Raw genomic sequence first — 13,785 nt, forward strand, 5'->3', positions numbered from 1 at the left:
GTTATTGTTATTTTGTGTTACTATTTTTCCTTTCGTTTTTTTTTTTTTAACTCTATTGTTGGTTAAGGGCTCGTAAGTAAGCATTTCACCTGCTCTATTCGGCGCATGTGACAAATAAAATTTGATTCGAAGTGGTCGATATCCGTACTTGTAAACCAGGGTCGCTACAATATATATAATGTTTCCTAGCCAAACCCGGATTTCCCCTTTTAAAGTCACACTCTGTAGTTTCCATTTCCTTTCATTAGTGTCACCTTACAATTTGTTTTGGTATGGCTCAATGGTAAGCACCGAACAATAACCAGTATGCTAGTGTGACTCATCTCTAGCACACGACACAGTACACAACAACAGACTAGGACGAGCCTGATCCTTCAATTGTATTCTCATTAGGATAACTGTTAATCCATAACTCACCGCAGTATCCAGGTGTGCCACACACCGTCTTCATGGTCACTTGTTCATCTATTATCTTCGAGAGGCCAAAGTCAGCTGTGAAGATCAGATAATGGTTTAGTCTCATTGGCCTTATCGTCTTTTATTGTGTATCATTCATGTACTGTATGCCACAGAGGTAAAATGGATCTATACAAGACCACTACTGTGAATTATGGGCAGGAGTTACAAAAGAAAACAAAGTAACACGTGCCATATCACAGTAATGTCTGGTCCCGTTTGGCCCAGTTGGTAGAGCATTGTGCTTGCAACGTCAGGATTTAGGGTTCGATTCCCGCTGTGGCCACCCATACAAAACAATGTATGCATGCACTACCGGAAGTCACTTTGGATAAAAGTGTCTGCTAAATGTCATATACACTGTATTTTTATTATTATATTAAAGTCCAGATCCCAGACGAGGCCATATTCCTGCAAGAACTCCTACCAGTAATATTTTCTCATCTAAATATGAGAATAATTCAATAAATAAAACATTTGGCATTTTCATATTTGACCAAACGGTGGCAGTGCCACCACCTATTTAGCTAGGAAATTGTCTGTTTATCAAGGAAGGTGTCAGTTCTGTAGTCTTAGTCTACAGGTACATGTGGTTACCTATCTTAAGCCGGGCGTCCAAGGAGAGGTCAGCGTAGAGAAGGTTTTCCGGTTTCAGGTCACGATGCACCACCCCATTCTCATGTAAATACTGTGACACAAACACAAAAGAACAAAACAGTTGCAACCTTAACTGAATCCACTGATTGTTAATCGCCCTGAATAAGAGCGTCTGTTAAATGACCAAAATGTAAAATGAAGTGCGTCGCTGGAGCATGTGTCGATACCGAAAGGATCGAAAGAAAGGGAGCGCTGCGCTCAGATCAGCTTTCTCCATTCAAATCTTTCCTTAACATTATAATTATTTCACAATACTGATGAAGGATCAGCTCCCAGCGAGATATTACCACCTACGGCTGCAAATATTGAAGCGACTTATTGACTCTTTCCTGAACCAGTGTTTGTACATTAGAGATCTCTCTGACGGCCAGAAAGCTCAGATTCAAACTCCCATTCACCCAGAGGTGGCACCACAGAACACAGTGGCTTGGTGGAAAAAAACTATTCTGGGGCCCGTAGATTTTCCTGATCGTGTAACCTAACCTGGTAAAACTCTAGACCTTATACAGTATGATGTGATTAATCAAAAAGGATGCAGAGAGAAAAATAATATAAAAATAAGAACACAGGAAAAAATACACAATGAGTAACAATAACGTGGCTATATACAGGGGGTACCAGTACCAAGCTGAAGTGCAGGGGTACGAGGTAATTGAGGTAGAAATGTATAAAGTGACTAAACAACAGGATAGATAATAAACAGTAGCGTACAACTACAGACCAGTATCCCTTCTTTCTTTTCTCTCCAAAACTCTTGAACGTGCCGTCCTTGGCCAGCTCTCCTGCTATCTCTCTCAGAATGACCTTCTTGATCCAAATCAGTCAGGTTTCAAGACTAGTCATTCAACTGAGACTGCTCTTCTCTGTGTCACGGAGGCGCTCCACACTGCTAAAGCTAACTCTCTCTCCTCTGCTCTCATCCTTCTAGACCTATCGGCTGCCTTTGATACTGTGAACCATCAGATCCTCCTCTCCACCCTCTCCGAGTTGGGCATCTCCGGCGCGGCCCACGCTTGGATTGCGTCCTACCTGACAGGTCGCTTTTACCAGGTGGCGTGGCGAGAATCTGTCTCCGCACCACGTGCTCTCACCACTCGTGTCCCCCAGGGCTCTGTTCTAGGCCCTCTCCTATTCTCGCTATACACCAAGTCACTTGGCTCTGTCATATCCTCACATGGTCTCTCCTATCATTGCTATGCAGACGACACACAATTAATCTTCTCCTTTCCCCCTTCTGATAACCAGGTGGCGAATGGCATCTCTGCATGTCTGGCAGACATATCAGTGTGGATGACGGATCACCACCTCAACCTGAACCTCGGCAAGACGGAGCTGCTCTTCCTCCCGGGGAAGGACTGCCCGTTCCATGATCTCGCCATCACGGTTGACAACTCCATTGTGTCCTCCTCCCAGAGTGCTAAGAACCTTGGCGTGATCCTGGACAACACCCTGTCGTTCTCAACTAACATCAAGGCGGTGACCCGTTCCTGTAGGTTCATGCTCTACAACATTCGCAGAGTACGACCCTGCCTCACACAGGAAGCGGCGCAGGTCCTAATCCAGGCACTTGTCATCTCCCGTCTGGATTACTGCAACTCGCTGTTGGCTGGGCTCCCTGCCTGTGCCATTAAACCCCTACAACTCATCCAGAACGCCGCAGCCCGTCTGGTGTTCAACCTTCCCAAGTTCTCTCACGTCACCCCGCTCCTCCGCTCTCTCCACTGGCTTCCAGTTGAAGCTCGCATCCGCTACAAGACCATGGTGCTTGCCTACGGAGCTGTGAGGGGAACGGCACCTCCGTACCTTCAGGCTCTGATCAGGCCCTACACCCAAACAAGGGCACTGCGTTCATCCACCTCTGGCCTGCTCACCTCCCTACCTCTGAGGAAGTACAGTTCCCGCTCAGCCCAGTCAAAACTGTTCGCTGCTCTGGCACCCCAATGGTGGAACAAACTCCCTCACGACGCCAGGACAGCGGAGTCAATCACCATCTTCCGGAGACACCTGAAACCCCACCTCTTTAAGGAATACCTAGGATAGGATAAAGTAATCCTTCTAACCTCCCCCCCCCCCCTTAAAAGATTTCGATGCACTATTGTAAAGTGGTTGTTCCACTGGATATCATAAGGTGAATGCACCAATTTGTAAGTCGCTCTGGATTAGAGCGTCTGCTAAATGACTTAAATGTAAATATATGTGATGGGTGAAAAGAGCTGGTGCAAGAAAAGGGTTTACGCAGATAGTCTGGGTAGCTATTTGGTTAACACTTGAACTAACTATGTATCAGTATTATGGCTTGGGGATAGAAGGTGCTCAGGGTCCTGTTGGTTCCAGACTTGGTGCATCGGTACCGCTTGCTGTGCAGCAGAAGAGAGAACAGTCTGTGACTTGACTGGCTGGAGTCTGACAATTTGTAAGGCCTTCCTCTGACACCGCCTGGTATAGAAGTCCTCTAGCTACACAGGTGACATGCTGGTAATGAGGTAAGATGCATTTCACTTTCCCTGCAGTAAAATCATGGGGCACTAGGAGTGCCACCTCTGGATGTGCATTTTCTTGTTTGCTTATGGCCCTATGCAACTCTCTTGGTAAATAGCATGGTCTGCAGCTTATCATGATGTATTCTAACTCAGGGTAGCAAAAGCTCAAGACTTTCTTAACATTACAGATCGCGCACCAGCTGTTGTTAACAAAGAGGCACACACCTCCCCCCTTAACATTACCCTAAGTTGCCGTTCGGTCTTGCCGATGCATAGAAAAACCAGCTAGATGTATATTTTCCATGTCCTTGTTCAGCCACGACTCCGAGAAACGTAGGATATTAAAGTTCTTCGGGTCCCGTTGATAGGATAGTCTCGAACGGAGCTCATCCAGTTTGTTCTCTAGTGACTGTACTGTATGTTCAGCAATAGAACGGAGGGTAGAGGTGGTTTATTTACCCACCGACGTAGTCTCGTCAGGGTGCCCTCCGTTTTGCCTATTTTTCGCCATTTCTTCCTCTTTCGAGTCCCGGGGATTAGGGCCTGTTCCGCAATGAGCAGTACGTCCCGAGCTGTCGACTCGTTTTAGTGGAAATCGAGTTTAGTGATCGCTGTTCTGATGTCCAGAAGCTCCGTTCTGTCATAGGAAATTATGGCGGAAATATGATGTACAAGCTAAGAGCGGCGTTAAAAAAAAAATACACACAAAACAGCAGAATTGGTAAGATGGCAGCTATCCACTGCAGCGCCGTCGTCATAAAAACCACAGATACTTCTTCAATAAACTAAATCACCAATTTGGCACATCACTGTGCACATGTTAGGCTATACACATCATGAAATGTATTGAGACAAATTACAGACAGAAGCCTACAAGTAGCAAAATAGAAGTAAATTGATTGAAAGTGAAATATATTTCAATATGATTGAAATAGGCCTATAGCGGGCCTCCCGAGTGTCGCAGCAGTCTAAGGCACTGCATCGCAGTGCTAGAGGCGTCACTACAGACCTGGGTTCGATCCCAGGCTGTATCACAACCTGCCGTGCTTGGGAGTCCAATAGGGCGTCGCGCAATTGGCCCAGCATTGTCCGGGTTAGGGAAGGGTTTGGCCGGGGGGGCTTCACTTGGCTCATCACGCTCTAGCGACTCCTTGTGGCGGGTCGGGCGCCTGCAGTCTGATCTCGGTTGTCAGTTGAACAGTGTTTCTATATTGGTGCGGGTGGGTATTAAGAAGCGCAGGTTTGGTGGTTCATGTTTTGGAGGACGGATGACTCGACCTTCACCTCCCGAGCCCTTTGGGGAGTTGCTGCAAAGAGATCGAAATTGGAAGGAATAAATAAATAAAAATAGGCCTATAGCCTACTGTTTATATTTGAATTCAACTCGGTTTTTATTTAAAGCACATTTTTAAATGTCGTTTGTATCAATTGCAAAGACATTAGCAACTTTGTATTCATAGTCATATTTTGTTCTGAAGTTATCAGCGTCACAGAACGATTGATAAACCATGTGAATATATTTAGCGGAGATCTTCTGTGTGTGAAGTTACGTGGGAGGGCATAAAAAAGCATCTAACGACACACTTAGCTGTTCAATATGTGGTCTGAGGCAGGCGTTAGATTACGAGCGTTTTCAAGTGCAGCGTTAATAACGATGGTTTTGGGAAACCGCTCTAAGATTTAACGATGCTCCTACGAAGGTTCTAACAATGAACGTAGCCTTAAGATGCTTTTGGGAAACCGGGCCCTGTACTGTTGTCAAACCTGACCTGGGCACCGTTTCCCAAAAGCATCTCAAGGCTAAGTATTTTGCTGTTGTAATTATCTCTTTATTCAAATGTCCTTTTTTTTCTTTGATCGGGGTTTACACCGACAACAAAAGAAGCTCACCACACAGACAGAGTACAGGGAGTTAAGTAAAAATACAGTAAAAAAAAAAACGATCATAAAATTCAAAGACGGCAGTATCGTTTATATTGGCCATTTATGGGCGGTGTTCTACATAATGGAGACCATGTTTTCCAGAACTTTTCAGTCCGCAGGTCAAAAGTGAGTTTTTCTAGGGGAAGAATAGCAGAAGCCTGGAGAGAGCCACATCCTCGCAGACGGTATTTCTGGTGTGGAACTCAACAGCAAAATTAATTTGGGGGCTAAATAGACAAGAGTATTAAACAGAAGTTCAGATTCAGGCTCAAATACAATGTCACAGTCAAAATAAAGTAGGTATAGGTTCGGTGAAAGAGCAAATGATCTAACATCTTCTGAATGAACCTCATTCCAATAAGACTGGATTCTATTACAGTCCCAAAATACGTGCATATAGGTGCCAGTTGCTTGTTGACAGTTGAAACATAAATGTGACGCATTGGGCAGCATTCTGTGAAAGTCGAACATGTCTAAGTTCATCGTTTAGTGCATTTCTATTGGATAAGTATTAGAATAAGCCGCCTCGATATTTGCAGCCGCGGGTGGTCATTTCTTTCTAGGAGCTGATCCATCGTCAGTATTGTGAAATCATTTGAATGTTAAGGTACGGTTTAAATGGAGAAAGCTGATCCGACAGCAGTGCTCCCTTTCTTTCCATCCTGTCAATATCAACACATGCTCCAACAATGCCCTCTGCGACTGTTCTCTCTGCGTGGTGTTTTGGGAAACGCATGCTACATCTTCTGCTGTTATAGGAAAGATGCATCGTTAAAACACTTGTAAGCCTAAATTCCATCTCTATCAGGAAACCGGGCCCTGATCAGTTCAAATGCAAGCCGGTGTGGCACTTGTTTCAAAATGAGTTTGAAATGACGTTATGAAATTCCAAATCAACAATTTAAAAAAATGGTATTTTTTCATTAGCATTTTAGTTTATATATATTTTTGTCTTTCAAAATGGGGTCCTTCCCACCTTTTCGGTCATGTATTACAATATGTGAGATCCTAAGCGTTCACCATCTCTGACCCTCCCCCACGGTACAGGCCAGCAGAGCTCAGGGACATTGATTACTGTTTGACTGAGCCAAGCCTGGACTGATTGTAAATCAATATTAATCATCTGACAGAAATATGATACTGGATCAATACTCAAGGATACAACATGATTTATCTCTGAATGAGTCACGATTCAATAGTGTTTAGGTTGGAGCCAAAGCCTGCCCCCACACCGGTCCTTTACAAATAAGATTGGACAGCCTTGCTGTAGATGTTATAAATGTATTGCTATAGCCCTACCCAGCAGCATGCTACCCTGCATCCCACTGCTGGCTTGTCTCTGAAGCTACACAGGGTCGATCCTGGTCAGTCCCTGGATGGGAGATCAGATGCTGCTGGAAGTGGTGTTGGATGTCCAGTAGGCATTCTCCCCTCTGGTCTAAGGAGATCCCAGGGCAGTGAAGGGGATATTGCCCTGCATAGGTTTTTTTTTCTTTCGGATGGGATGTTACAACTGGTATCCTGACTCACTAAAGATCCCACGACACTTATCGTAAGAGTAGGGGTGTTAACCCCGATGTCCTGGATAAATTCCCAATCTGGACTTCTTACCATCATGGCCACCTAATCATGCCCAGCTTCCAATTGGCTTATTCCTCGCCCCTGTAACTCTTCCCCAGGTCGTTGCTGTAAAATATAATATGTTCTCAGTTATCTTACCTGGTAAAGTAAAGGTCAGTAAATAAATAATACAATACTTGCCTATGTATTGTCATAGCCCTAGTAACCAAGGGCGCCCCAACCCAGAAGCTGCCACAGTTATGTAGCTGGAAATTGAGTTCTGTCACCTTTAGATACGCAGTCAGTGGTAGTTAAGTACAAAAAAAGCTCAACGTCCCATGACAGTTTGTCCATTTTAAGCACGCTTTTACCACAAGAACAAATCCGTTAATGTTAAAGCCAATGATCACAACTGTGTGGACTAGATGACAGATCTGTACAGGCGTTGACACTTGAAGAACAGAGAGAATGTCAGAGGCAGCAGAGCAGCCTAAAAAGAATTTGTGATTTTGGCAGTGAAGCCCTTTAAAGTATATACAGTACTTCCCCAGAGTCAGATGAACTCATGGATACCATTTTTATCACTGTGAGACCTGAGGGATACAGCCCAATCAGGGCTTCACTTGGCAGGATTAATTGAAACTCTAAATGAGCAGCCCCTGATCTAAAATTGACTTAACAGATGGGGCCCATTGCTGCAGTAGCTCAGAGGCTCTATGACTGCTCTCACCATCCTATTACTCAAGAGTCAAGAGAGTTCCGACTCTGACTACCGGATCGGTTGCCGTGTTGTAACGTTACCATGAAAGCATCAAGTGAAAATAAAAGGAAACATTGCCCTTAAATGGTGTAACTATGAAAATAATTTGTTCAAGAGCAATTGAAGGGGCGGCAGGTAGCCTAGTGGTTAGAGCATTGGGCCTGTAACCAAAAGGTTGTAAGATCGAATCCCCGAGCTGACGAGGCACAAATCTGTCGTTCTGCCCCTGAACAAGGCAGCTAACCCGTCATTGAGAATTTGTTCTTAACTGACTTTCCTAGTTAAACAAAGGTTAAATAAAGAGCAACTGAAGGCAATAAACAACTTATCTGGTTGAAAACGGCCTATTTCACTTCCTCAAAATCCCCATAACAAGAAATCTGTCATTCATTTTGTCCAAGGACGTTTAATTTTACACATCACTAAGGTGTTTGGGGCAGTATTTCTCAAGTTCCAAAAATTGTGACGCGGTGTATTACATTACGTAAACAGTCAGAGCTGCTGGGCAGGTTTGTCTCACTGTCTCTGCTATTGGATAGAGAGCAATCACCGCAGCTGACTAACCCATGTTATTGGGCAAATGGTCAAATCAAAACCCAACCTTCATTTACCCGGTGCAACGCACTGATGTTCCAAACTCAGTTTTAGACGAGACTGACTTTATGACCCAAATGATCCTATTTACACTTTGTAGTCTATTTTGACACTAGAATAACAGTTTCTGACTCATGTCGATGCCACATAGTCCGTTTTCAAAGGGAATCGTTGCCTTTTAAAGGCAGTTGCTCTTCAAGGCAGCAGGTATGGGTGTAGTTGGAAACGTGTCACGGGTGCCATCTTGAATTAGGCTGCAGGCCCATTGGCGGGGATTCCATTATTAATATCTCAGTCCTGATTACACTTGTTTTGGAACTGGGCTGTCTCCCGGGTGTGAGCCAGTTGCCCCGTTATAGCCGACGGCGAAGTCAGCTCAAAACAAAAGTGTCGTAGGTTAAGCACGTGGAGTAATGAGTAGGATTCTGTGATTTCAAATGCAAAAGTAATTGTGTGTGATAAAATAGGTTTTATCTATCTTCCCAATGAAAACTAGTTTGAAAATTTGAACGTACAGTATATTTTATGGAAAAGAGATGTTGTATGTTTCCGAAAGATGCATCACGCTGCCTTATTGTCGACGTGACCGAGCGGCGCAGATTACTGTTTGATTTGAGAAGGGCGCTCCTCCCTCACCGTTTTTGCCCGTGCACGCCGCGGGCCTTAGCCCGGTGCACTTAATCAAACTCCCTCATTGTTTGGAGAAAGCCTAGCATTGTTTTATCCCATACTCCACACTGCTTTGGTGGAAACGTTCATAGAGCCAATTCAACGGCTCAGACACGAGAGGTATGTGGCAGGGTCTACAGTCAATCACGGACTACAAAAGGAAAACCAGCCCCGTCGCGGACCACGATGTCTTGCTCCCAGACAAACTAAACAACTTCTTTGCTCACTCTGAGGACAATACAGTGCCACTGACACGGCCCACTACCAAAACCTGCGGGCTCTCCTTCACTGCAGCCAATGTGAGTAAAACATTTAAACGTGTTAACCCTCGCAAGGCTGCCAGCCCAGACGGCATCCCTAGCCGCGTCCTCAGAGCATGCGCAGACCAGCTGGCTGGTGTGTTTACGGACATATTCAATCAATCCTTATTCCAGTCTGTTCTCCCCACATGCTTCAATTGTTCCTGTTCCCAAGAAAGATAAGGTAACTGAGCTAAATGACTATCGCCCCGTAGCACTCACTTCCGTCATCATGAAGTGCTTTGAGAGACTAGTCAAGGACCATATCACCTCCGTCCTACCTGACATCCTAGACCCACTCCAATTTGCTTACCGCCCCAATAGGTCCACAGACAACGCAATCACACTGCCCTAACCCATCTGGACAAGAGGAATACCTATGTAAGAATGCTGTTCATCAACTACAGCTCAGCATTTAACACCATAGTACCCTCCAAACTTGTCATTAAGCTCGAGACCCTTGGTCTCGACCCCGCCCTGTGCAACTGGGTCCTGGACTTCCTGACGGGCCGCCCCCAGGTGGTGAGGGTAGGAAACAACATCTCCACCCTGCTGATCCTCAACACTGGGGCCCGACAAGGGTGCGTTCTCAGCCCTCTCCTGCACTCCCTGTTCACCCATGACTGCGTGGCCATGTACGCCTCCAACTCAATCATCAAGTTTGCAGACGACACTACAGTGGTAGGGTTGATTACCAACAACGACGAGACGGCCTACAGGGAGGAGGTGAGGGCCCTCGGAGTGTGGTATCAGGAAAATAACCTCACACTCAATGTCAACAAAACAAAGGAGATGATCGTGGACTTCAGGAAACAGCAGAGGGAGCAGCCCCCTATCTACATCGACGGGACAGTAGTGGAGAAGGTGGAAAGTTTTAAGTACCTCGGCGTACACATCACGGACAAACTGAAATGGTCCACCCACACAGACAGCGTGGTGAAGGCGGCGCAGCAGTGCCTCTTCAACCTCAGGAGGCTGAAGAAATTCGGCTTGTCACCAAGAACACTCAAACTTTTACAGATGCACAATCGAGAGCATCCTGTCGGGCTTTATCACCGCCTGGTACGGCAACTACTCCGCCCACAACCATAAGGCTCTCCAGAGGGTAGTGAGGTCTGCACAACGCATCACCGGGGGCAAACTACCTGCCCTCCAGGACACCTACACCACCTGATGTCACAGGAAGGCCAAAAAGATCATCAAGGAGAACAACCACCCAAGACACTGCCTGTTCACATCGCTATCATCCAGAAGGCGAGGTCAGTACAGGTGCATCAAAGCAGGAACCGAGAGACTGAAACAGTTTCTATCTCAAGGCCATCAGACTGTTAAACAGCCATCACTAACATTGAGTGACTGCTGCCAACATACTGACTCATCTCTAGCCACTTTAATAATAAAAAATTGGATGTAATAAATGTATCACTAGCCACTTTAAACAATGCCACTTTATATAATGTTTACATATCCTACATTACTCATCTCATATGTATATACTGTACGCTGTACCATCTACTGCATCTCGCCTATGCCGTTCGGCCATCGCTCATCCATATAAATGTACATATTCTTATTCATTCCTTTACACTTGTGTGTATAAGATAGTTGTTGTGAAATTGTTAGATTACTTGTTAGATACAGTGAGGGAAAAAAGTATTTGATCCCCTGCTGATTTTGTACGTTTGCCCATTGACAAAGAAATGATCAGTCTATAATTTTAATGGTAGGTTTATTTGAACAGTGAGAGACAGAATAACAACAAAAAAATCCAGAAAAACGCATGTCAAAAATGATGTAAATTGATTTGCATTTTAATGAGGGAAATAAGTATTTGACCCCCTCTCAATCAGAAAGATTTCTGGCTCCCAGGTGTCTTTTACACAGGTAACGAGCTGAGATTAGGAGCACACTCTTAAAGGGAGTGCTCCTAATCTCAGCTTGTTACCTGTATAAAAGACACCTGTTCACAGAAGCAATCAATCAATCAGATTCCATACTCTTCACCATGGCCAAGACAAAAGAGCTCTCCAAGGATGTCAGGGACAAGATTGTAGACCTACACAAGGCTGGAATGGGCTACAAGACCATCGCCAAACAGCTTGGTGAGAAGGTGACAACAGTTGGTGCGATTATTCGCAAATGGAAGAAACACAAAAGAACTGTCAATCTCCCTCGGCCTGGGGCTCCATGCAAGATCTCACCTCGTGGAGTTGCAATGATCATGAGAACGGTGAGGAATCAGCCCAGAACTACACGGGAGGATCTTTCCAATGATCTCAAGGCAGCTGGGACCATAGTCACCAAGAAAACATTTGGTAGCACACTACGCTGTGAAGGACTGAAATCCTGCAAGGTTCCCCTGCTCAAGAAAGCACATATACATGCCCGTCTGAAGTTTGCCAATGAACATCTGAATGATTCAGAGAACAACTGTGTGAAAGTGTTGTGGTCAGATGAGACCAAAATGGAGCTCTTGGCATCAACTCAACTCGCAGTGTTTGGAGGAGGAGGAATGCTGCCTATGACCCCAAGAACACCATCCCACCGTCAAACATGGAGGGGGAAACATTATGCTTTGGGGGTGTTTTTCTGCTAAGGGGACAGGACAACTTCACCACATCAAAGGGACGATGTATGGGGCCATGTACCGTCAAATCTTGGGTGAGAACCTCCTTCCCTCAGCCAGGGCATTGAAAATGGGTCGTGGATGGGTATTCCAGCATGACAATGACCCAAAACACACGGCCAAGGCAACAAAGGAGTGGTTCAAGAAGAAGCACATTAAGGTCCTGGAGTGGCCTTGCCAGTCTCCAGACCTTAATCCCATAGAAAATCTGTGGAGGGAGCTGAATGTTCGAGTTGCCAAACGTCAGCGTCGAAACCTTAATGACTTGGAGAAGATCTGCAAAGAAGAGTGGGACAAAATCCCTCCTGAGATGTGTGCAAACCTGGTGGCCAACTACAAGAAACGTCTGACCTCTGTGATTGCCAACAAGGGTTTTGCCACCAAGTACTAAATCATGTTTTGCAGAGGGGTCAAATACTTATTCCCTCATTAAAATGCAAATCAATTTATAACATTTTTGACATGCGTTTTTCTGGATTTTTTTGTTGTTATTCTGTCTCTCACTGTTCAAATAAACCTACCATTAAAATTATAGACTGATCATTTCTTTGTCAGTGTGCAAACGAACAAAATCAGCAGGGGATCAAATACTTTTTTCCCTCACTGTATTACTGCATGGTTGTAACTAGAAGCACAAGCATTTCGCTACACTCGCATTAACATCTGCTAACCATGTGTATGTGACAAAATTTGATTTGATTTGTTTCCATTGGACCTTCAGTATTTTTGTTGGATTATTAACAGGGTTGGGTAGGTTACTTTCTAAATGTAATCCGTTGCTGTTACCTGTCCAAAATTGTAATCAGTAATGTAATTTTTGGATTACCTAAACTCAGTAACATAATCTGATTACATTCAGTTAATTTTTGATTACTTTTCGATTACTTTCCCCTTAAAAGGCATTAGATTTATTAGCAGCAGTTGCAAGAGTGCATTTTTCACTGGCTGTCCACTGGTTTCAAAAACAATGATTAATAGAATACAACCATTATTGGGTTGAAATACACATTTAGATTTGTGAACAGCCATCCACAACAACCACAATCCGTAAGGCACAAATAGCTAAATGAGAGAGCAGCAGTGTGATTTACATCAATGCACTATGTAGATATATCAATAATAAGCGATATCCGTATCACCGTAGACTACACCACTGCTGTCATCCTTACCTCCAAGCATTTATTCAAGATGGATAATCTTTGGATGCCGACAGCAGTCGTACCATTGGAAGACATAGTTTGGACTATAGCGTAAAAAAGCCGATTTAGCAAACCTCCTTTCTGAATTTGAAGTAATCATCTAGTTTTTCAAAAGTATCTGTAATCTGATTACAATATTTTTGCTGGTAACGTAACGGATTACAGTTACCATTTTACTTTGTAATCCCTTACACGTATTGGATTACATGTAATCCGCTACTCCCCAACCCTGATTCTTATTAATGAATTTATTAACTTGAATTATTTTCCATTGGATTACACATTTCCTTGGACTTGCACTTAAGGTTGTCCGTTATTTAGATGTAGCTCTCTGCAGTGTTGACCCTGACAGGTCTCTTCATTTGTTGATGATTGAATTAGGCTTTAGTTCCTTATGTTGAACCCCCATGACAGAGGCGTACCTCTGTCACACTTGTGTGTAAAGAGAAGACGGACAGCTCCAACTTTAAAGTACTAATTATGCCATTTTTGGGGTATCTTTACTTTACTATTTATATTTTTGACAACTTTTACTTCTACTTTACTACATTCCTAAATAAAA

General features: G+C 44.2%; 1 protein-coding gene across 2 annotated transcripts in view; it reads right to left on the bottom strand.

Annotated features, from left to right (window-relative positions):
• LOC115158046 (calcium/calmodulin-dependent protein kinase type IV) overlaps nucleotides 1-13,785 on the bottom strand; it is a 34,062-nt gene that overhangs the window by 5,941 nt on the left and 14,336 nt on the right. For both annotated transcript variants that reach the window (XM_029706527.1, XM_029706526.1), the window contains 2 exons: nucleotides 1,054-1,144; nucleotides 418-492 (listed from right to left, as the gene is read on the bottom strand). In XM_029706527.1, coding sequence (XP_029562387.1) covers nucleotides 418-492; nucleotides 1,054-1,144 — 166 coding nt within the window. The remainder of the gene's footprint in view (nucleotides 1-417; nucleotides 493-1,053; nucleotides 1,145-13,785) is intronic.

The sequence above is a fragment of the Salmo trutta genome, chromosome 22 (genome assembly GCF_901001165.1).
Source record: "Salmo trutta chromosome 22, fSalTru1.1, whole genome shotgun sequence".
NCBI lineage: Eukaryota > Metazoa > Chordata > Actinopteri > Salmoniformes > Salmonidae > Salmo > Salmo trutta.